Source organism: Trichoplusia ni, chromosome 27 (assembly GCF_003590095.1).
Source record: "Trichoplusia ni isolate ovarian cell line Hi5 chromosome 27, tn1, whole genome shotgun sequence".
Classification (NCBI taxonomy): Eukaryota; Metazoa; Arthropoda; class Insecta; order Lepidoptera; family Noctuidae; genus Trichoplusia; species Trichoplusia ni.
In genome coordinates this window covers 298695-322561 of record NC_039504.1, presented here as the reverse complement: position 1 = coordinate 322561, position 23867 = coordinate 298695, and the positions used below count along the sequence as shown (strand labels likewise).

Sequence of the window (23867 nt, the reverse complement as noted above, 5' to 3'; positions counted from 1 at the left end):
CTCGTAAAAAAAGAATATATTACAGTGTGCCAGTGTTAAAAAAGTTCTGAAACCTTTTTTGTTACCTATTTTAGATATATCGTAATTTTTATGGCAGTCGTTGGAACCAATTTTACTTTAGGATTGCTAGTGATTATAGTAGTTTAGAGTCAGTAGATTCAGTTGGAATTAATAATATTTTTCATACCTGGTTTTTGAGTATCGTATTTGAGTTATACTGAAACTTAAATTTTATAATGGATGACGTCAATATATCCTAATAATAAATGTTGGTTACATTTAAAAAGTGTAGTTTTTATTTAATTTATAAAAAAATTACGAACAAAACTAACAACCCTTGTTAAGTTTAATTATAATTTATTAACATCGGTTGACACTTGGTTAATTGGGGTGGAATATTTAGAATAAAAAAATGGAAGCGAATTTATTATGAATTAATAAAACATGTTTGAACTATCTATCATTATTTATTTTATGCCTTGTCTTTCTTTTTTTACAAGCTTTCATTTAGTTTCACCATTCTCTTTGTCCGATATATTGCAACTTCAATTCTGGTATTTCATAGCGCTAAAACTTGGCATGCATTAGGATATAGGTTGGCAATACAATATTATGATTTAGCTGAATTATGAATTTAGCTGGAATAGGCCGCTGGAATTTACACTCGTATGATTTTTCTTGAAGAATAAGTTAAAACCTTTTTTATTTCTACAATGAATTTCATTAAAAAATTACTTAGTAAAATAAAAGGTACAGTATCACTAGATTAACAGATCTTATTAAAAAATATACTAGCACTATTTCGGACTTTGTCCAAAAGATTACAACTGTATGTCCAAAGCCAGACAATCTACATACAAGTCGAGTTAATACAACTTCTAAGTACTAGGAGTCTAGGAGTATCTAGGAGTGTCAAAACTTACACTACGATGATAGTCCCAACATTGTTCCCAACTTGAACTAACATTCCTACATGTTGCAAATGCTAAACTAAAAACTAGAAACTTGACGTTGAGTTACGACTCGTTGAATTTCATTGTCTTCTCGTCCATAAAATTTTGAAGTAAAATCATGCTTTCACAATGCATTTACATAACTTTGTTAGAAATTCAAAGGCATTACGTAAATTATTTACTTTGAATTCTTTGAAGCTGAACAGATGTTTCAAGAGCAACTAGTTTGTAAATTAAGGTTTGTTTTCTAAAATTAGCCTCGTGGTGTTAACTTTAGTTTGGTCTGTTATTAATTTTCAATTTACGGTACCTCAAAATGGAGAGGTGTTTGTTTACGGTTTTCGGAGGTACCTTTCTGCAAATGAGTCCGTTACTAAATATCTTGAACATACACATGCGTAAGGCACGTGTTCAAAAATAGAATAGAGAATAAAAACGCATCGCCTTCTTTTATTTATATTCAAAGCTTACGGAGTCGTGCGAGCAAAACAAAAGAATACGTAATTTAGTGGGTACATGTACGAGGAGGTCGGTACGCATTCTTTCCAGATTTACGATACGCACAATAGTTCGTCCCTTGGTCCCGTCGGCACGTACACTCAAAACTTCCCTTCTGCACTGCGGGCCTGCTTAAAATTCCACAATTGCGCTGCGTACAATAAATTCAAGTCGGGACTCTTGAGTGTAGTAAATTTTGCGCTTATTTTCTACAAATTATTTCAGTTAACCGCTCTGCTTCCTGAATCATAGTATTCTACAGTTTACTTGTTTCGGTGATTTCTGTGTAACCCGAGTTTTAATCCGTTTTGATGTATGCGAGTTGTTGCGATCTCGTTTATTTATTGCGTTCGTATATCAGATTTAAAATGTTTTACTTTTTGTGACTTTTAATGTTTTACTAGTTGTAAATAAGGTTTTAAGCTTTTAACATTTTTTTAAACGGGGTTGATCAAATATATGCTACTCTTTTATCTTTATTGATTTCAAATTGATTTCATCCATCATTTTTGTGTTTCACTTTAACCATATTTTATATAGCCTAATGTATTGTACAAAAAGTTTCTTACAGAAAGGGGCAATCTATACAGAAAAAAAAACAATTTAAAATCAGCTGTTTATCCGCTAGGACAGCTAGATATTTTTAATTGCTGTTATTTATTATTATTTATCTATTATTATAAAGCAATATAAAGCACTTCATAGTTCCTTAACACAGCTAACACAACTCCAAAATGTCATAAGTTCATAACTAAAGCTATATCGACATAACCACAAGCATAAGCCCTTAATTCTCAACGGCATACTGCGTAAATCTTATTACGTCAATGAGAAATTGCCTAACATCTAACATTTACATAACTGCGAAACTTTAAGGGGAGTAATGTCAATGTTATACATATTTAAGCCTGCACAGAGGTTTGGGTGAATGGTGAGGGCCACGACCACTGCTTCAAGGAAGTGTGAGAGAGATGGCACTATAAGGCTTGTAGTACGCTGCCACGCTTCCACAACTGCAATAATGATGCTTTAAGACAAGGTGGTAGACCCCTTGTAAATCGTGCGTAAGAGGTTGACCCGTACTTACGGGAACCGCTGCTGGATGCGTTATTTATAAATAAGGGTGCTGACAACATAAAAATGTTGACAACTTTGTCAAAAAATGTGTGTACTCGTTGGTATAATGTAGTGATATGAAAAAATGTAGTGAGTATAGAAAAAATATGTTTTAAAAACCTCAGCAATTTTAAATTTTCTAGTAACTTTTAACAGGATGATTCATATTGAAATGATGCGACGGTTTACTCACGCATATTTATCGTCAGCTTCTCTCTCTTCTCAGATATATGAATACCAGCTGATATTTTATTACTCGTATTCTTTAAATGCAAAACGACCACTCAATCGATTATAACAACATTATATTCAAATACAAAACTTACCAACTCATGTCAAACAAAAGATATCCGAGCAAAATAACACAATCTTTCGCACATTTTTCCCCACGAAAATGATATAAACGTCTTACCAAAAGCACCAAAAAGTATCCACTGAAAAAACATAGGGTTGACACAGTATCTCGACCTTCTATGGACATATACGTGCCAAAGTGTCTGTCAACATGAAATGCCATCCCTTAATCTCGACAATATCCAACAATATCGTCGGTTGAGCCTCTTGACCTGACTCCAAAGTTGAGTGGCACTCAAAAAGGCTTATTTAACTTGGGACCGCCTGCAGTACGACCCAAACTGTAAAGGTCAACCTAGAATCCGAATTGAATGATTCAAATTGAATTAAGTAAGTGTGATGGTCTACGTTACAAGGCTCAAGCTTCGTATTCTATTGGAACTGGTTTATCATTTTTTGCTGTAATAAGTGTGACAATACCAATTTAAGCTTTATTCACTCCAAAATGTATAAAAATGTTTGGTGGTTAATTCAAAAGTGCGAAGCAGTCAGAAATGTTTTCACATTCATCAAATGAGTGAATTTGTAGTTTCCTCATGTGCTAAGACTTATCACGACTCGCTAAGATTTGTTTAAGTTACATGGACATATAAAAAAAAGGTTAATATTTGGAAACTTCTTGAGTGGATACTTACAAAACATACTCACACTTTGATAAATAGTTCAAACTTCCTTATACAAGAAGATTTCATTGTTAGTATTACTTACACAGTTTTCTTGCGACCCGCTTCATTATTTTCTTTATTCAATTCGTATCGCTAGTATGGTATTACTGTTGTATCGCCAACCAGGTGTTACTTAATCAACCACAACCGTACCGTTTCTAGTCTTATCGATTTAATTAAAACTGTAACTCAGTATATTACATGTTTCGAGATGAAATTAATATCGGAATGTTTTTAAGAGAAATTTTGTTGGTTTTGTTTACGTGTAGCTCGTTTTTAAATAATGTCTCTGTTAGTGGCAAAGCTGAGGAAAGTTAGTATCTTATGTTCTTGCTTTTTTTTTATTTATTTTTTTCAAAAGTGCCGCTTATGACTTTTCTAATTTAAATTAAGTTTGGTACCGGTTTGCAAGAGAGATGCCCCTCTCCGCCGTGTGGTGTGCCATCTTGCTTCAACAACTGCTTTAGTGCAAAGCTGCTTCGAGAAGAGGTGCTTGTTTGCGTATATCTGAAGGGTGGAAATCATAGAGCATTTGTTTAAGCGAACTTTTTCAATGCAAACATACATACAACTTTTTCAAGAACTAAATCAAAAGAATAAATCGCGTTTAGAATCAACATTAAAATGATAAAATTAATAATGAATTAGTGACGTTTGAAATTGTCTGGGTTTTCGTTTTCTAAACTCGTATTACATTGTGCTGTGTGACATTTTTTACATGCGTGTTATGCATTGCAAATAATTAATATTCTGTTTTGGATTTTAGACCAGGAAGAAGTTGAGGAGCAGGCAGACGAGGCCGCCTTGGATGATCACACATTTGTAGCTTTAATTGAGTACATTCTTTACTAATTAATAAGAATTAGAACACTTTTATTAATAACTGGAGATAAAAACCTTTTTAATGCGAGTTGGGCACGCGACAAATTTCCTTTTCATATAAACTTAAGAAAAACAAATCGGTAACAACTTATAAATAAGCAACTTAACTCAACTTAGAACATCTGTGAAAATTGTGAAGTGAAAAAGTGAACCTCAAGGTTCATAAGATATTGCCTGCCAGACATATGAAAAGAAAGCAATAACTAGTCGTCCTTTGGGTATGAAACCCTTAACGCAATGCCAGATAAATATTTGTTCATTCAATTAATGTTCTATTACCAAGTCAAAAAAGACCTAACTGAAGTTTATACAGAAAACATTGAACATTTGGATAAAAAAAGCAGTAATTATTGAAATGAAAACATAAAAGTGTCTTGTGAAGAAGAGGGTTTAAGCAGTGATTTGTGTTTTCAGCATCTTATTCACAAATGGGCGCAAGAGATCATGTACCGGCACCATAATACATGATAATGTGGTTATCACCACTGCTCATTGTTTGTAAGTACACTTCTTGACTAATAATGACTTGAATTACTGATCAATTTCGTTTTTAAAGGCCTGCCACTTTATAAAGTGTTGTAATTGTAGTTTGACTGTACGGATAGCCGAGTGTTTGAAATCGCTACAACAATACCAGAGAGTGCAAGTTTTGCGGGTTCGATCCTCGCGTAGGACACGCGTTTCTGTAATCCCTAATCTGGACTAAATTTCGTAATATAGTCGTTTGTTTTTTTAAAGGAAGACAAAATATGTTTCGAAAACGTGATTTTAGGTACTGTATTATATAACTCAGTTATAAATTGATCTGATCGCAGGTTTAAGTTAGGTTTGAGGACTTTTTTTCTTACACAAAGTTTATACAACGTGAATAAGCGTAATTACACACTTATTCGACGTACGACCTAAACAACAAACCTCTCAAATTTTCGGACCTAAATATATTTTTTTTGTCATGGATATATTTACATCTTAACAATAGAATGACATCAAAAAATATGGTAGTACTGAAGTAAAATGTGCGCCTCAAATAATTCAACACAATTGACTTATATAATACGACCTCAGAACTAGTCCCTTAAGAGGAGCCCTCGTCAATAAGTTAACAAGGGCCGTATTCACACACGAGTGATTTATATTCTCCAGTTGTGTGCCAAGTTATGATGGTGTAAGCCTGTAGGAGATTATCGATATCTGTTAGAGTCAGGCTTTGTGACCTAATGTTGTTTTGTTTTGTGTCTTAATGTATTGGAGATACAATCGATTTTTGAAAGGCTGATCACTAAATCAATGTAATCTGTTGATGACCTGTTGAACATTACTTATAGCTGTCAAAGATTTTAATATGTGGTTTAGGGGCGATCATAGTTCGGGGAACTGGCTGATAGTGTGAGCAAATTCCGATAGAATAGTCGTTAAAACATCAGTACATGACAAAACATAATTTCTTAACCTATGTGATTGTATAATGGAGAATAAAATATATATGTGGTATATATTTATAGCCAAGTAAAATTTGAATAGAAATCACTCAAATATACGGAAATGACAAAGTGAAGTAACTTATCTAAACAAATTATAATTTTCATACATTCAAACGTTAATCATTGAAAATGTCACTTAGCTAGCCGTAATTTGTGATTTCTTCCCATTGCATTAAGTTTCCTGGAACAAGAGCAACATATTTCTGATAAAGGCATAATGTTTCACAGTATGGATAAAGACCCATTTACACTCCCGGAACTAACAGCATCATTCGTCGTGATCGGTACTAAGAAGATGTTTGACACTGGATACGAGAACTATCTCCCTATAGAGAGAGTTATAACGCACCCGCACTATAGAGGTTGGACTGCAGATTTGGCGCTCGTCTACACCTTTGCGGGCATGACGTCAGACAAGCCAGGGAATGTTATACCGTTGGTCGGCGAAAAAACATTGACCCCCGTTGACTCCAATGTTACAGTTCTTAGTTGGGGGCATTGTAAGGATGGGGAGGTTAGTATAGTTGTTGTTGTATATTTCGATTTGTATGCACGAGGATTTAGAATGAATTTCCACTGCCAAAGGAAATAATAAGTAGTGTCGATAGTCAATGTATTTTGTATTTGCAGCCAAGTTCACATACTCGTGCACCGGTAAGCGTCGATCCGGAACCAATATGTGACCCTGAAGAAGACGTAAGTCTTTAAAACTATCAAACTACTCACGTATTCGAAGTGAAATTTATAACGGCATAAGCAATCGCAAAGATCGTTCGAAAGTTGAATTACCTCATTGATGTTTTTTTTTAATATTCAAATGTTTTTCAAAAGATTCCCCAAAGAGTAAGCGTAGCTTATGACGCGTCATCAGCAATTTATTCCTATTAATGTATCGATTTCTTTACTCACATTGCTTCAGCCTCAATACTAAGACTACAGATTAAATAACTGGTCATGATGAGGTTATAAATATTTTTATTTTAGAACTCTTGCGATGACAAGGTTGCAGGCAGAGCCGGGAGAATTATTAAAATTAAAGGCCCTCGTTCTGCAGATGACGTAAGTAATTACTATTGAAAGGTCAAGTCACAGTCAAGAGAACTTTAATAAAATAGAAACACTTTTAGAAAAACTGAAAACAAAAGAATTGCTCTTAAAGTCAATAGGTTATTTTATTTATTTATTCACTTTTTTATCAGTCCTAAATTTTTGGAAAAAGCTTTCTCTAAGAGAGCAGGTCTCTCTCTAGACTATGAATGTACTTTTTCCCAAAAAATTGTGTAGGTACCTACTAGATATTTATCATTACTTTTCCATAAACAATATTGCACCATATCTTAATACTTTATTTCTCTAGTCAGAATCTGAGCCAACGTTTGTCAGAGCACCTGGGAACTCCCGTCCACAAGTCGCACCTGTGGAGATAAATCATGCCAATTATCGTAGTCCTCATAGAGACTCGCCTGCAAAGCTTATGCCAGCTGATGAATACCGGCGGCCAGCGCCCCGGGAGCCTATAAGGATGACCACGCCGTCATCTCGAGCATTAAGCCGCTACTTGCCATCCAAAGAAAAAAATTACAGAATAGTAAGTACCTATTATTACAAGCTTTCAGGTCTTGCAGGCAACCTACCGCTGTCTCTTAGGGTTGTGGAAATGAGATACCGCTCTATAATGTGTAATGCCTCTCGCTTCCACATAGACCACTAGTTAGCTTGAATGCCCTGCTTAACCGTACTAAACATATTCAAAATACTATTATAACTATCACTTATGGATTATCATATCTACTTAAAGTGTACAATGCCAGAATCTGTGAACATGAAACCTTTTTTTCACGTAGTTTTTAGTTCGTCAATTCACGTCAACTTAAGATACTACCTATATTATTTAGCTGTCGCATATAGTACCAACTGAAGATAGTTCTAAACTTTAAGATAGCATATAAGCATTATGTCCTTAATCAACGTTATCCTAGACAAAGTTTTATAACCAGTCTAAGTAGGTACTTATCATCCATCGTAGATACAAGTTTCTTGATTTATCTTTAAAGTTAAGTCATAACTGTTAACATAATGGTCTTAGTATGGTAATGATGTTGTAATGCCTCCAGAAGAAACAAAACCAGAAGCTAACTACGCAGCGTCATCGATATTACAAATCGAATAGAAATACGAAGGCAGAGGAAGACAAAAGCGTTATGATTGTGGTGAGTCTTACTGTGAAGTATTTCTATCAGTAAATTGGTATCTTAGCTTTGTTTCAATAAACGCTGGTCCTTGGTTCCGCGATGACACTCAAATAAGTTCTCTGACATGACCGATGGGCTGCTAAAGGTTCTTGGTTTTAATGGTTATACACAAATCATACGAGAACAAAAATAATGGATCAATTTATTTCAAAGAAAATATCGTGTTTAGTTCATTCAGTAAGGAGTATGTTTAAGTAGATATAATAATTTTTCCTCACTACGTATTTTTTATGGCATAGCGTAATGTTTAATCACGTAAAATAACCAAGTATTGCGTGATAAAAATACGTGACGATAAAAAACGACACTAATTGGATCATGCAGGTCTAGTACATCGTTAAAACACAAGTTTTTATTTGCTTTCATTTTTCTCCCTCGCAATTATCACCTCATGTGATGCAGTCCTGCATCTGCGCCTGTCGGCGAAAGATGGGAAACAGAGATTGGACCAGTATTTGAACACACATGTGCTCTATAATGTTCTAGATCATAGGAGACTGATAGGTATCATGCTGATGTTTTGCAACACAAACTGCTTAGACATGCCTAGATTTATTATTTTGACACAAACAATTCTTACAATTTTTCAACAATTTAGCATAATATGCGTTTACGAGCTTTTACAGCAGGAAAGCTAGTTTTTCGCGGTGATCTGCGAAAGCACAAAAGTACACACTGTGTAAAGCGACATCTATCTTCTATAACTTGAACAGTCTTACAGTCTTCAGAATCAGTAGTAAAGCAAGCGGTGTACCTATATAAGAGTTCGCAAGCGCAGTTTGCTAATACAATACCTTAAAGATAGAGAAGTAGGTACTATGGGTTAAGTAGGCTTCGTGAATGTACTAGCAGCACTAGTAATACATTCTGTTTTTTCTTTTCAGATCGACACCGACGATATCAAATTTAAAGTAAACCAACAAAAATATTCTTTTGATTTCTCGATGGTAAAGTCAGCTTAAATATATCGCAATTATTTACAATAGTTCTTAACCCGTAGTACCAGCTTCTATCGACACATTACTAATACCTACTAATATTATAGTAACATCGATCGTAACAATATTATGCAAGAAATATATATTCGAAAATAAATTTTGTTCCCACCAGACAACATTAACAGTTATTAGCTTTTCACTTAAAGTCGTGTACCTTCACGCACAAATGTTGTAAATAAAATGTTTGTGGTCTGACTCATCTCATACCTTTCTTAATATTTTTTTTAAGTATATTACTTTGACCGGCCTGTTGTAGTGAGTAATGACCCCGACTGCTATGAAGGAGGTCGTTCGATTCTCACTCAGGGCAAATGTTTGTGCGATGAGCACTTTCATTTGTTCTGTGTGTAATATATCTACAATATGAATTTATTAAGAAATATAATTATGTACATTATATTAGAAATATAAGGCATTTTTATCTCTTGTCTAGTACTTATAATACAAGCTTTGCTTAGATTAAGAATAGAAGGCGCTTTGTGAATTTTGTGGAATGTAGCATAAAACTAAAGGTCTTTTTGAAAAACTTTACTTTACTGTATGAAAATGCCTTTTTTGAAGGGAACCAAAGGAAGGAGAAGTAAGGTGAAATTAATAAGGAGAAGCGGTCAGGGATCACAATATGTACGTACGGTATGTAGTTTATGTAATAAATATTGTTTACTATAATTGCCGTGTCGCGATTAGAATTGTTGGTAATATTTTTGTTCTTTTAAATGTACTAACCTATCTACAAACGAGCACAACCAAGTGCAAAAAAAACTGTAAATTATGTAGAACCTCAAGGCTAGCAGTAAATAACATGACAAACTAAAAGTCACCGCATCAACCGCGACATGTCGCGGGTTCGACCCCCGCGTACGTAAGTTTAGTGACCTACGAACGATAGTTTTAAATTAGTATAAAATTGATGTGAAACCCTTAAATACAATAATTAATAATTAGTTGCTTAATTCGGGATTATTAGATAACAAAGTGCTACAGAATATTTCAAATATACTTTCAGTTTCCTAACAATTTGCTCATAACTTTACTTCACACGTTTCAGGTCAAGAAAGGCTTGAAAGAACAAAAAAACCGAAACGAAACAAAAATCCAGTCATATTTCAAAAATTGGAGAAGACAAATCGGCTCGACGGTAAGAGAGTATCTATACCATTCTTACAAATAATATAAAGAGTAACTTTTTAAAGTAAGTTTTCAAGTTTATAAAAAGATTGTATGTAGGGATAATCTACGGAAGTAATGATACAATTTTAAATAAATCTTCCACTACAGTGCTTTTATTATTCATGATTGCTCATCATCATTCCCCTGTCTTCTTGACATGTCTTCTTCCATACCTTTCCATCTGACGTCATCTCAATTGGATTCGTTTGTCTTTTACATCACCTCATTACATGAAAGTGTCTTTTACACAATCCAATCGTGATTGCCATAGGCTACAAATTATAAAGATATCATGCATATTTGCCCGATCTATCAATAGAGTGCTCTGTTGTCTGTGGCTCTTAAAACATAGTTACGAGTATTTCCATGTGCGTTTTTATTAAATTGAGTATTACACATGCAAATATCAAATACACAGAAGATTCCTTTTAATATATTTTTGTTACTTTACATGACATTTAAATTAGACTTGGTTTTAATTTTTCAGGTAAATAAACTAACAGTTGAAATTTTTGGATTCGTAAACGTACAAGCATGCAAGAGAATGGTTGAAAAAGTTTTGCCGGCGATATACTCAATAAGTAAGTAGACAGTTACCATAACCATGATTGTGCTCTGTCTTCCATAAAATCATCTGTTCTTTGGTGTATTTATCAATTAATAATGTTTATCTTAAATGCAATTTATATTGTTGGTCGTCCTACGGAAAGTACTTAAGTTTCTTTAACCTCTAGATCCAAATCACGTCGTTTGTTTCGCCACGGAGGAACACTACATAACTGACGTGAGTAGTTTTAGGTTCAGAGGTTTTTAATTAAATAAGGTTTTGTCAATAGAGAATTCACTTCCTCATCGACGTCACTTGCCAGTAAGCTTTTTACTAGCAGGTGATGTTTTTGGCTCCCTCTATCAAATTTAAGAGCTTTAATTTTCCTTACTTTTTATTTAATTATATGATAAAAATTAAAAATAATTATTTTATATTTTTAAGAAATCTGTCTGACGAAACTAAAAGATTTAATAGTTTTAGTCAAACACTAGTCACACAGTCTTAAAACTATTTAATTTTTCACTAATTTATTAAGCTATCTGATTATATAATGTAGGAGGACTCAGGCGCTCCAGCTATCAATCAAGGTCACTTGGTAGCGGTGACGATGGGCGGAGTGATGTGCGACGGTGACCACGTGGCTGTCGGCGTGAAGATGAGCTGCTTCTGCACTTGGATAGCTGATAACTTACCGTAAGTGACATTCTTGAACTTCTGAGTGTGTGAGGAACGAGTGAAAATTACAAAAAAAATATATGCGGTAGTGCTGATAAAGATAATGATTTATTTTTTCTCTAAATTAAGTAAATGGTTTAAAAAGGATAAAAGAGTGATGGTAAACAGTCAATATTTGTACAGCGCATTTACAGCAAAATGTGCGAAAAAATGCATCTTGTAATTCCCTAACCATATCGTTTTTATAAATACCCATGAATTGGTAAGACTGGTAGAAAGTGGATAGGATAGTCGACAATCTGCCCGTCCCATTGCCAAATGTTTGTCGCCTTGTACAAACCTAGCGCGGCAGACGAACTTTGACCGTTTGTGGTCGTAGTCAAAGTCAAAATGGCTTTTGAGCTAGGAAACTGCAAACCAGACTTTTTGGTGTAAATAGAAGCAGACTTGTTGAATATACTGAAAAGGATAGAACCGATCGGAATGCATTGTTTTAGAACAAAATAACAATGCGTTTGGATTTCGAGAATTCGTATGCGAAGAGCTTTCGAGTCCAGTGATGCTGTAAATAACCGCTCTTATGCAGTTAACACAAAAAAACCTAGAGGGGACACTATTCGCAGTTTTGGTCGTTTCTATCATAAATTTGTTCAATAGCTTGCTATCACGGTTCCGTTTTGCATATAAACTTTCTGAAAATTCTGTAGCTTATCACTAAGTTTTAAAGAGAATGTGCTTTTTTTTCTAATGAATTATGAGTTGTTCCAACCTTTTGGCTTGCAGTGGTATCTCGCACAGGCTGTATAAAAAAAACCCAGTCTTTTTTATTCACTACCCTGCAGTGGTCACTACCGGCTAGATAAAAAAACAATCAGACATTTTATACATTCCAAAGGTATTTTTTTTAAGATTAGTTCTCCAAAATATCTGTACATTCCTCTAAAATTCCGGAAATATTTTTACCTCCTTAAACTAAGAAAAACGTTGTCCTCGTGTAAGTGTACTTACCGCCAAAGGCTGGATTACCCGTGAGTCCGTGACAGAGAGCGCTCTACCGACACTAAGCAATATCGATTGAATGACGCGTTATATTAAGATACGAACAGTGCTTAGAACGAAAAGAAAAAGAAGGAGTGATAACCTAGAATTTGTAAAATATCGTGTAGGATTAAAGAAAAGGATAGAAGTAAAAATTATATTTGTTTAAGTATTAACGTTTTTGTGTTTTTTTAGTTGATTTATTTTCGCTCGCCAACACCACTTATGATGAATTATAATGATAAATACCACTCTAAATATCGTACAGGTATACAGAGCGAAGAATTTTTTACCCTTATTTTAGCAAAAAGCTGGAACAATTAGGTTACAACAAATTTTGCAAAAAAAATACTAACACAATTATTTGAAATAACTGAACAAACGAGTCTTTAAAGTCAAAATATCGCGATGTTATGAAACAATAAAGCCGGCAACCTTTCTTGTCACCAGCATGTTTCCTCTTGGAATCAGGAGCCAACGCCAACAGAAATACATCCGATATAGTTAACGTTAAAACTACAATAGACCCGCCTGTTATCGAGATGACGTTGTCAATTACAGACCATTCTGTTACCAAGCTCTCAGTTTCATACCCTGATATATTTTCAAAACATTTTTTAGGATTCCGTACCCAAATATTACAAAAGAAACTATTTTACGAAAATGCCGCACTCTGTCTACCTGTCCTCCCGTTGAATGATGAACCGTTAATTTAGACAATTGCATTAATGATTGCTGCTGCTATATCAAAAAACTAGCTGTTGCCCGCGACTTTGTCCCCGTGGGTAGAAGATTTAAGTTATGATTTATAACTGCCCTGTTGTTTTTTTTTCACATTTTCCATTGTATCTTCGCTCCTATTAGTCGCAGCATGATGGTTTATAGCCTAAAGCCTTCCTCGATGAACGGTCTATTCAACACAAAAATATTTTTTCTATTTGGACCAGTAGTTTCTGAGATTAGCGCGTTCAACCTAACAAATAAACAAACTCTTCAGCTTTATATATTAGTATATAGAAGTATAGATTTACATTGAGATTAAGCAATGTTTTAACTGTCATGAATTCGATCGGTGGCCAATTGGTTATTTGTTTTTCTTCATGTTATTTTTCACGAGTCAGTGTCGCAATTGGCCAGTTTATATCATTCTGCACTATTTTGAAATTGCTCTAGTTCAGCGTTTCTCTTTTGTTTAATTTTGCCTAATGCAATGAACTTTAATATTTAACTTTACACAAAATGTGTAGTGATTGGTCTTTTGATTTCAGTATTTATCCAGTAGTAATTAAATCAAGTGAAATAATCATTTCAAACATTAAAAAGAAAAACACTTCGAACTATTCCGCTTAGCGGAAAGCTTAGTAATACGGGGAAATAAAATACGTTATTTCCTAAGGTCTCCACGTGGATGTCATAAAAGTCATTCTTGATAAGTATTTATTTCCAGCTAGCTGTTTTACAATCAATACACATACATTTACTGAGTATATGACATTTAATAAAATACCCAAAGACCTTTTTATCGTTTCGACGCAAAGGATAAAAACAGAAACCCAATAACATCTTCGAGTATTTAGGACAAAGACTCCGTCTGCCCGTTTGCACCAATCTCTATCTAATTAACTCTGACAGGTAAACAGTTGAGACTTTCATTCTTTATGTTCTCTAATGCGGCGGCGACAACAAAAAAATCAAGTAAAGGAGAGTAGACTTCGACTGGCACAAATTACCCTTCTATACTCAATCATTATCGTCGAAAGTTCGAAATTATACAGCTCTATCAAAAGAAAGATTTTGGAAGCAAAATTATACACTAACTGAAATCAAGAAATCAGTGAGCATTGCTATTTAAATTTGGACCAAAGCTAGGAAAAGGGAACGCAAGTAGTAATCCTCTGGCTGCTTATCTGTGCTCAGACAACGAACAAAGACCAAATTCCAGAGATTTACACAACAAAAACAAATATTAAGTTGCAGTAAATAGAACGGTTTAAAAGCATTCCAGTCGGACAGAATGCTTTAGCAATATTTTCATTTAGTTTTTGGATGCACCAAAATATACTCGTTTTGTTTGCCGTTAAAATAAAAACACAGATTAAATATTCCAATTCCATTTTCAACAGTAAACAGAGAGATTTTTAAATATTATAAAACCTGCTGCTTTTATAGTTGCTGTTATTTTACTACTATATATGTGTATTGTGTAGACCGGGTATTATCTTGTAGTGGGTACATTAATTATACTAAGAGACAGCTTAGTCTGAGAGCTCAAAGTAGAAGATGCATTACAGTATTTATTTCTGACCATTAGTATAAAAACCTTGCATTAACTTTGAGAGAAAAAAATGTTTTATGTTAGAAATCTGCAGTGGGTGTATCTCAGATAGTGCGACTCGCGGCGATATGAAGTATGCAGCATATTCGCTCTCTTAGTCGAGGTATCATGAGAGCAGCCAGTTTTGCGTGTAGACGATAAATCGATAAACGTGTTAATTTATCACATTAATTTACAACAATTATCAATCCTCCTCACAAACGACAGTTTCAAAATGATTTGATTTTTATGATGATTTATTTAAATCAAACATTTCTCTGTACGCCTTTCCACTTTTTCTAAAACTTAGCGTAAACTACTCATGACTTCATAAGCTTATTATTTTTGTTAATGTTTTTTCAGGGACGGAGGAGAGAATATGCGATGCTGTAAGGATTGTTGCCAAGGAGGCGATTGGGATGCTACGAAAAATTTGAAACAGTCTAAACATAAAAACAAGTACTTGTTTACATAAAAGCTTAGAATATAAAGTCTTTTTTTATTGGTTTAATTATTAACTGAATATTAAGGTGAAAAGATGAGGTTCGACATTTCCTTAGGCAAGAGAGTATCAAATCTCGTATATTTCGAGACGATTTAATACATGAAGGTACGAGTTTTACAGGTTCAAATTCTGATAAGCTTCATCTGTGTGGCAACTTTGAAAATACTAAACAGCGTAAAGGATCCTTTTCCACGACTGCCCAGAAAAGAAGCGATGAAAGTGAACCATAATTCATAGATTTGTTTGCGCTTTTTACAATAAATATATCATACACTTATAGAACTGCAAAGTAATTTGGGCGTTTAACCATAACATTTCCATAAACAAAATTTGATAAGTGGTATCATTACGACCTTTAATCTCTGCAAAAAACCCTCTATATTCGATTACCAAAAGAAATATCTAATATATAAAATTCCCGTGACAAGATGTTAGATACCGTACTCCTCCGAACGGCTTAATCGATTTTTACCAAATTTTATATGCGTGTTCAGTAGGTTTGAGAACATCTATTTTTCATAAACCTAAGTGTTCAGGGTTGCTCACACTAAAACAAAAAAATATTTTATTTTTTGGACAATTTTTTTTGTTTTCATTTTTTTATAATATGCCATTAAAAATACATACAACTTAGACAAAACAACGTTTGCTGGGAATATAAGAAGCCGTTTTCAAATTTCCCAATACGCCTTAATTTTTTAATTAAGTTCTTGTATTTATTGTACGGTACATTAACGAACGCGTGCATCGTTGATGGATCCCAAGCCACTAGAGTAATGAACTTTGAGAGGCTGAAATATGCTTCCATCATCGCCAATTTGTTTTAAGTGCTCATTATTCATTCTCTACTAGATTCCAAATTTAAACCATGCAAATAAGCTTAGTGTCCCTTAATAAGATTTATGGTGACAAGCTAATCCATTCGAAATCCGATTTGTCTGTTTAACACCGAATAAAAGCTTCTTTATGAGAAATAACTCACGGAAAATTTCGATGGCTATCGGATAAAGACATTTTACTTTTAGATAAATAAAACACAATTTCTCTGGTTTGGTATTCAAATGTTTATCAATTTTGTTTGGCTTAAAACTGTTATCGGATTTTGTTTTCTTTTTGTCGTTTTGTTGTTGTCGCTGATTTAACAAAATTTTTAACGATTTAATACATTTTTTCTAGACAAGAGACTGTATCCTCACAGTTGTTTTTGTAGTGACAACAATATTACAAAATAATCACAATACATCTTGACAACGTCACCATATTTCAGAACACAGGCACTAAAAATATAATTGGCAATTCGCAATTCGAAACTACATTTCCCATTCTCCAGAATTCCAACTCCACCAGAAAACAAAAATCAAAACAACCTTTATATTTTACACCGCGAACCATTGAACGCTACACATATAATACGCCGAAGTACTAGAAACAGGTTTTTCAAAGAAATTCCTTGTTCTAAAGTACGTGTAAAAGTGCAGGTCCCGTCGGTAACGATATCACGTAGACGTAACATTCTGCGATGAAAGCTGCTACAAACCTCTTTGGACAAGACTCTTGTAGATGTAGAAGCGGGATGGAGGTACATGTCGTGTAGTGGTGTCTCGCTTTTGCAACTGCAATTGTGATTTTGGAGGTGGTGGTAGATTCGGTTGCGAGCCGGTAATTTCTGATATTATTAAATCTTAAACTGAAATCCAGAACAAGTAATCCGAAACTAGAGTAAAACATAAAAAAATATATAATTCAAGTACATCAAGATAAAAATATCACCGAAACATTACACACCTAATACATATTCTTGGCAAAAAATGAATCTGACGAAAATCATATTCAAAAATAATATTCGGACAACATCCGTACCAAAACATCAACACCCATTTACTTCCAAAATAAGTGATATAAGCACAACATACGAGTATCTTGTATCTCGTATCGACACGTTTTCATGTCAAGGGAGCTATTTCAAGTCCTCTCTATCATTTCCTGTCTAGACCAATACCGAAGATCAATTCACATATAATTGATGTTTCATCGCCTGCCTTCGAGCGTCTTATGTATGTAAGTTATGTGTCGTATTGTTCAATATGAATTTATAGATTGTTGGAGTATTGATTTTTGGATGCTGGTTGTACAGAACCGGTATTTAGTATATGCTCAGACACTCTAGCATAATGACACATTTATTTTGGCTAGTCGTAATAAGTATCGATGTCATGTGACTTTGACCCGTCGTATCCTCATATTCAAACTTCGTCTATGACATTAACGACAAGTTAAAAAGAGGCAAGTAGAATAACAGCCTCTTCCCAGCAGCGGGTAATTCCAGGCTAGTAAGATTAAAAGTTATAATATGTCACTGCTGACAAAGAAATCGGATGTATATAAGGCATGAAGAGAAGAAAATGATATTCATTACCAGAGTCGCCGACACGTCTTTCACAGATCATAGTATCAGGGATTCATTGAAGAATTACATATTTTGTTATTCAAGTTCTGTAATAATAAATTATTTACCAATTGAAAAGAAAGACGAGCATTCACTGTGAGACATTCCAACAGGGTATTCTAACTACTAAAGCAGGTACATCAATACTACTTAACCCACATAATTTAAGCATCTTAATAAAATTCTTACGCCGAACCGAAAACATGAGAAGGAGATCCGGAAAACAGCAATAAAAAGTAACGGCTGTAGACGGCACATTAATACGTACAGACCCCGTACCATAACTAGCAGCGGTAATCGTATTACCTTACCGCTGCGAAAGCGAGATACCACTACACGTTGTGCATCTTGCCGTCTTGCTCTCACAACTGCAACAGTCTTACGTGAAGCGCTCATAGTAAATGTACAGATATCTATAATCCCGCTCTGTTGAATTGGTTTATTCTCTACATCAATCTATTTCCACGTAATCAGGTCGGACCGGAGTCCACTAATTATACTGTAAATACCCTATATTAGGTGTATCTCTCACGATCGCAGCTTAACAGATTAGTGAAGCGGTATCGATGTATGGGGATGTAGGTAGGTATATGTTACCGGACAAAACCTCCTTTACCTGATATGAAGGAAAATGAGGGGGTTTTGCGTAATTATGTTTTTTTTTATAAATTGTTCATGGTCAAAGGAGCTCGTTCTTACCAAATTGGGTGTTCGTAGCAGTTCATTAATCAGATAGCTTGAATTAGAATTTCCTCCATTTGACTAAAATGAAAAGGTAGATATTATATTGCTTGACAAACAAACAAACAATAAACAAATCAGGCTGCACTTAATCTAATCTTTAATTTAAGTTAGTTTTCTTTACAATTAATTTTAGGAAGACACAGAATGTAATTTTTTTGCCTAGAACAAAAGAAACGTCCCTAAATTCCTATTCGTTCTGCAACATACACACATGCACGGTAGAGCCGAGATGAGCTCGGTCCTGAGTCCCGGCAATTGCCCTGGTAAGCCGAGATCAGAGCCCTACTCGGCGACAATGCAGCGATTATTATCCGGCCACAATGCTCTGGTATTAGCAACGGCACTATCCACCACCGCTTTTGGATCTACACTATCGATCTATATAGATAGTAGTGTAACCGCTAAGTATGTACGAGTGGTTTGCTTCAGTAAGGCAGTTTTAATAATTTGAATATTAAAAATGTGAAAGTTAATATTTTGTCTGTATTTCATACTTTTAACAGAAAACAGCTGAACTAAATTAAGTAAACTTTGTCATGAGCATAGCTTGTTCTTCGACGAGGAACATAGGCTACTGTTAGCCGCAACAACGAAATACACGTGAGTGTAGCTACAGGCAATAGCTGGCAAGTCTGATTATATCGTAAACCATTTTGTGGCCATAAGACTGATTCGTTAAGCACGTCAGTATAATTTTTTAATCAAATCAATTCCTTTTTTCCAATTGCGAACATATTTTTATGTATAATATAACGATTACAAACGGTATTATAATAAAAACCACTTCGCAGAACACGATATTTATACAGAATTTATAATTTTATACATAAATATATATATAATAAATATGTATATATGTACAACCCAAAGACGTAATAACATGATTGTTCTGTCAAAACTAATTGAATAACAACATAGCAAATACAGTAATACGATTACTTACCGAAACCGCAATATTTGCCAGAATTTCTACCACGTCCAAATATTAAAACTTTCCAATATTCCGGACGAAATATGAAGCTTGTACGTTCAATAACAGCGTATAAATTGTCCAGCCCGGGGTGGTACTTAAGGTGAGTCCAGCTAGTTTGAACCTTCAGGTGCAGGTCTCTATAAAATATTTGGAAAAGTATGCACACAAGTGTTTGGCACCTTCACTTTGACTCTTAAAGGAAGGCGTCGGAAAATTGTTGAATATTTTCTGCCTGAATACATAAAGTATGCAGAAACGTTTTCGTGGGATTTTAAAACGTGGGCAGGGATTTGCATTAGATGTGCGATCCTAAAAGGGTTTCAATACACCCACTTAGGTGTTTGTTTATAACAGTTGATATTTTAGAAGTGAAAGTATCTTTGACACTCTCGTAAACAGAAAGGGATTTGTATTGTTTTGAGAAATTGTTGACATCAATTTGAATACTTACCTACTTGGGGTGTTATTTTGTATGTGACATTTGCTAACAAAACGAAAACAACGAACCCGAAATACATTCTCTTGAGAATCTGCTTTTGGATAACCAAATAAAACTTTAATGTTTTAATTACAAACACTTTCGTACAAAACAAAAACAATAATATAAAACTTAACATCATAAGCTATTAGAACTATTTATTGTGCGAGTGGTTGCCAAACAAAATTACAGTTGCATTCCAACCACAAAAATGTAGAAGGTTGTTATAAAGTCTTGTTTTCACAGCTTAATCCCGCGGGGGCTGTGCAAATATAAGTATTAAGTGACCGGGAGGCCTAACACTACCACTTCAGAATAGGGCTCTTGAGTTGTGGAAGCGAGATAACACTCTACGACATGTAGTACGCCATCTTGCTCGCACAACTACAAGGGTACTGTTGCATGTGACCGGTGTTAGTGCTGAATACATCTAAGTGTACAACAGGGGGAGATAAGCTTCGAGCTATTTGTAGGCAACATATTCTCTTTGTTGCATGCGTGTGTGTAGCTAAACAAAATAATAATTTCTGAAGAATTTATTAAGAATACTATATTCTTTTGTAAGGTTAAGTAGGTCCAATTAAGTATGCGTGTGATGCTTCTGCTTTTGAAAAAGTTGGAAACAAACAGGCGTGAACTGAAATGCTTTTTCTTTTAAAAATAAAACCTGTGCATGTTACTAAATATATGAATAATATTATACTTACATTATCAGACTAATTGTGCTTAATTTTCGAAAGTCATTTTATAATTATATTTTTAATCCAAGTTAAAACCAGTTTATTATTGAGAAACTTAAACTACAGTTAATGAACACAATGAATGCACCAACTCAAAGGGATCAAAAGCAAAGTTGAAGCAACTTATTTAATCCATGTAAATTGAGTGAATCGCCAAACAAATCCACTATAAAACTCGTTAACTATAAAACTGATGTTTACCGAGGGCGACTAGGCGACTAGTCCCAATCGGGCGCCAATAATCGAGTGCAGAGCATACACTTTAAAGTGCTTACAACATGTTCCTTAGCGCGTCAGGGCACAGTTTACCCATCGCCAGGCCATTAGTCTGCGAGGATGTTTGCGCTGCGCCCTCTAATGGGTTTGGTGTACTTGCAATATATAGCGTGGCCGGCTTTTATTGCACGCCGAGATTATTTAAACGGCCGGAGGGAGCGCCTCATAATTTGTGAGCTCTCCTCCTTGTAGCGCATTCAGCCGACTGTAACGAGATGCTGCGCAGTAATTTTAAGGCGTGATTTATATCGGGTTTGTTTTTTTTACCTTGCTAATGGGTTTAGCGTTGAAATTTTATTTTTAACTCTTAAAACCTTAATTTCATGCTTTACGATTCTACAACAACCGATAATGTAATATTTGACCCCGAAAACAGATTCAAAATTACTTTTATAGAAGGAGTTTTTTAACGTTTGTTAGGAAACATAAAGGCAACATAACTTCCAATTATAACTATTGAGATAATACGTTATTTCGGTCATAAAGGCGTCGTTCAGACATGAAAACGACATCGCAGTATAAAAATATCTCATATTAACACAAACTTTTCCTATTTTATACAGCCCCGGGGCAAGATGTGAACTCTCGCCATTTACTTGCTCTTGAATTACCATTTGCGAGACTATACTCCAAAATACGGTTGAACTTTTATTCGAACGTCACGACCATGTTGGGTGCGTCGACCTTTGTTTATACTACGTTAAAGAATTGCTTTTATGATACTTTGTATAGAACTTTCATTTTCTTGTAAATTGCCGATCATTTGAAGCCCTAACAAGGCCAAAAATAAAAACACGAAATATATTTCTTACAATGTAAAATAACAACTTTAAAAATGAATAAATTTTATTTCAAAACAGTTATAAGGGTATGCAATCGAATCTTCTTTTAAGCGTGATATTATGTATTCAATGACCACTTACTTAGACAGCATCATCCATAGCCTTGATAAGATTAGGTAATAATAATTACTCACGCTTAAATGTATATAAAGGACATTTCGTTTTTACCAGTCACGTGACTTCGATCTTTCACATTCGAGAGTTTTCCTTGACGTGTTGAAGTGACGGTTAATAAGATGGCCAGGTGCCGAGACTCGGTAAACGTAGTAAGACATTCTCACGCTCGGTAAAGAGATCTGCGCAAGATGGCAGGAGCTGGATGCGAGCAGCCGAAGATAGATCTCAATGGCGTGCAATTAGGGAGGCCTATGTCAAGCAGGTGGACGAATATGGGCTGATGGTGATGAAGATGGCCAGGTGTTGTTGTTGACACAGTTCTTTATAACTCAATAATAACATTACGCATATGTATAGCGTAAATTTTAAAACCATTTTTAAATAGTAAATAAGGCAAGTGGTAATTTGGGTCACCTGTAGTAAGCAATTACCAACGTCCATAAACATTCATAATACCAATTAGGTCACTGAAGTAAAAACATTCGAATGCAGCGTGTGTATTTAAAGTTGTACAACGAATTAAGAATTGAACTGCATTTGTTTATAACTGACGCTATGACGTAAAAGGTTACTATTGGGTACTGAAACTATGAAATCTACTGACCTTGGATTTAGCTAAAACATTTGTCTGTTTTTTTTATCTAGCCAACTGTGTCGTACGGCTGGGCAAAGGCGTCCACGATTCTCAGTTCTGAGTCGCATGAATCCAGCCCGCACGATAAATGTTAAGATCGTCTCGCCACTGCTTCCTAGGCCTTCCCTGGCGACGCCCTGCATCCGCTGGCTCCCATAGTTTGGTGACTTTGGCCCAGCTATGACTGTCCATGCGGCTGACGTGACCCAATTTTGTCAATTTAACATACTTATATATTAAGTTAATACTTTTATTTTTAATATAGCTTGACAATTCCAAGTCAGACTCGCGGCCCTGAGGATTCCGCACAAATAAGCTAAAGAAAAACAAATTTGTAATAAAAATCACACATCAAGTTCTTTCAGGCAACACACATTAACCAAAGTCAACAATACAAGCAAGAATAACACAAAGAATTCATATAAAAGTACAAGTACTTAAAAACGATTGCCTTCATACGTATTCTCTTACACTTCGATCGCTACTTAAAAAGCACTTATCCCACATTTTACTAGAAATTCTACGTTCAAACGCCCGGGGTGTTGGAATAACTTTTTAAAGAATACAAGGAAAGTCAATTATGGAAGACGGTGTTGCTATGCGCTTCGGAAGACACAAATAAGCTACTTACTATCAACTAGAAGTTTAATGAAAATTGAGAAATGCTATCACAAATTGGTTTTATTAATATTTTTTTGTTTTAATACTTTCGCTACTATTAAAGTTATTGAACTTACTTAGTATAAGTTCCATAACTTTTGTCAACTATGACGGCTAGGCAAATGCCTTCCCTTTCTTTTTCCTAACTATAATATTGTGATTTAATTTTTTGAGGGTGCTATGAAAATACTACGTAATCAATGTACTAGAATATTTTTATATTTGTAATCAAAAAGTCAAGACGAAACTGTTCCGGTCATAACAATCTTTAGAATGGAAATTTCTCATAACAAGTTTTAAAATACTAACAAAAAACCTTACGGTAAATTAACTTAAAATACATTGTAGTGCATAAACTCTCAGATAATCTTACTTAGCTTCTTTTATAATTTCAAATCCTGAAAATTGTTTTCCTAAGGAGTTTAAAAAATATAAAATTCTCTCAATCCTGCTTAGTCTAAAGCGAAAATATTTTATATGAAATCTGAATACTGAATTCACTTTAT

General features: G+C 34.6%; 1 protein-coding gene across 9 annotated transcripts; it reads left to right on the top strand.

Annotated features, from left to right (window-relative positions):
- The first annotated feature begins 3221 nt into the window (after nucleotides 1-3221).
- On the top strand, nucleotides 3222-15894 carry LOC113505875. Of its 9 annotated transcripts, none has more exons than XM_026888724.1 (13): nucleotides 3223-4422; nucleotides 4883-4966; nucleotides 6178-6463; nucleotides 6580-6645; nucleotides 6934-7008; nucleotides 7307-7537; nucleotides 8064-8159; nucleotides 9761-9832; nucleotides 10248-10337; nucleotides 10857-10950; nucleotides 11104-11153; nucleotides 11476-11612; nucleotides 15310-15894. In XM_026888724.1, exons 3-13 carry the CDS (start codon nucleotides 6179-6181, stop codon nucleotides 15419-15421), a joined length of 1308 nt encoding a protein of 435 aa, XP_026744525.1. In that variant the 5' UTR covers nucleotides 3223-4422; nucleotides 4883-4966; nucleotide 6178; the 3' UTR covers nucleotides 15422-15894. The 9 variants fall into 9 exon arrangements, 8 of the variants coding, with proteins under 8 accessions (XP_026744527.1, XP_026744528.1, XP_026744529.1 ...); XM_026888725.1 differs by having other exon boundaries at nucleotides 3223-4548; XM_026888723.1 differs by having other exon boundaries at nucleotides 3223-4686.
- Nucleotides 15895-23867: the final 7973 nt, after the last annotated feature.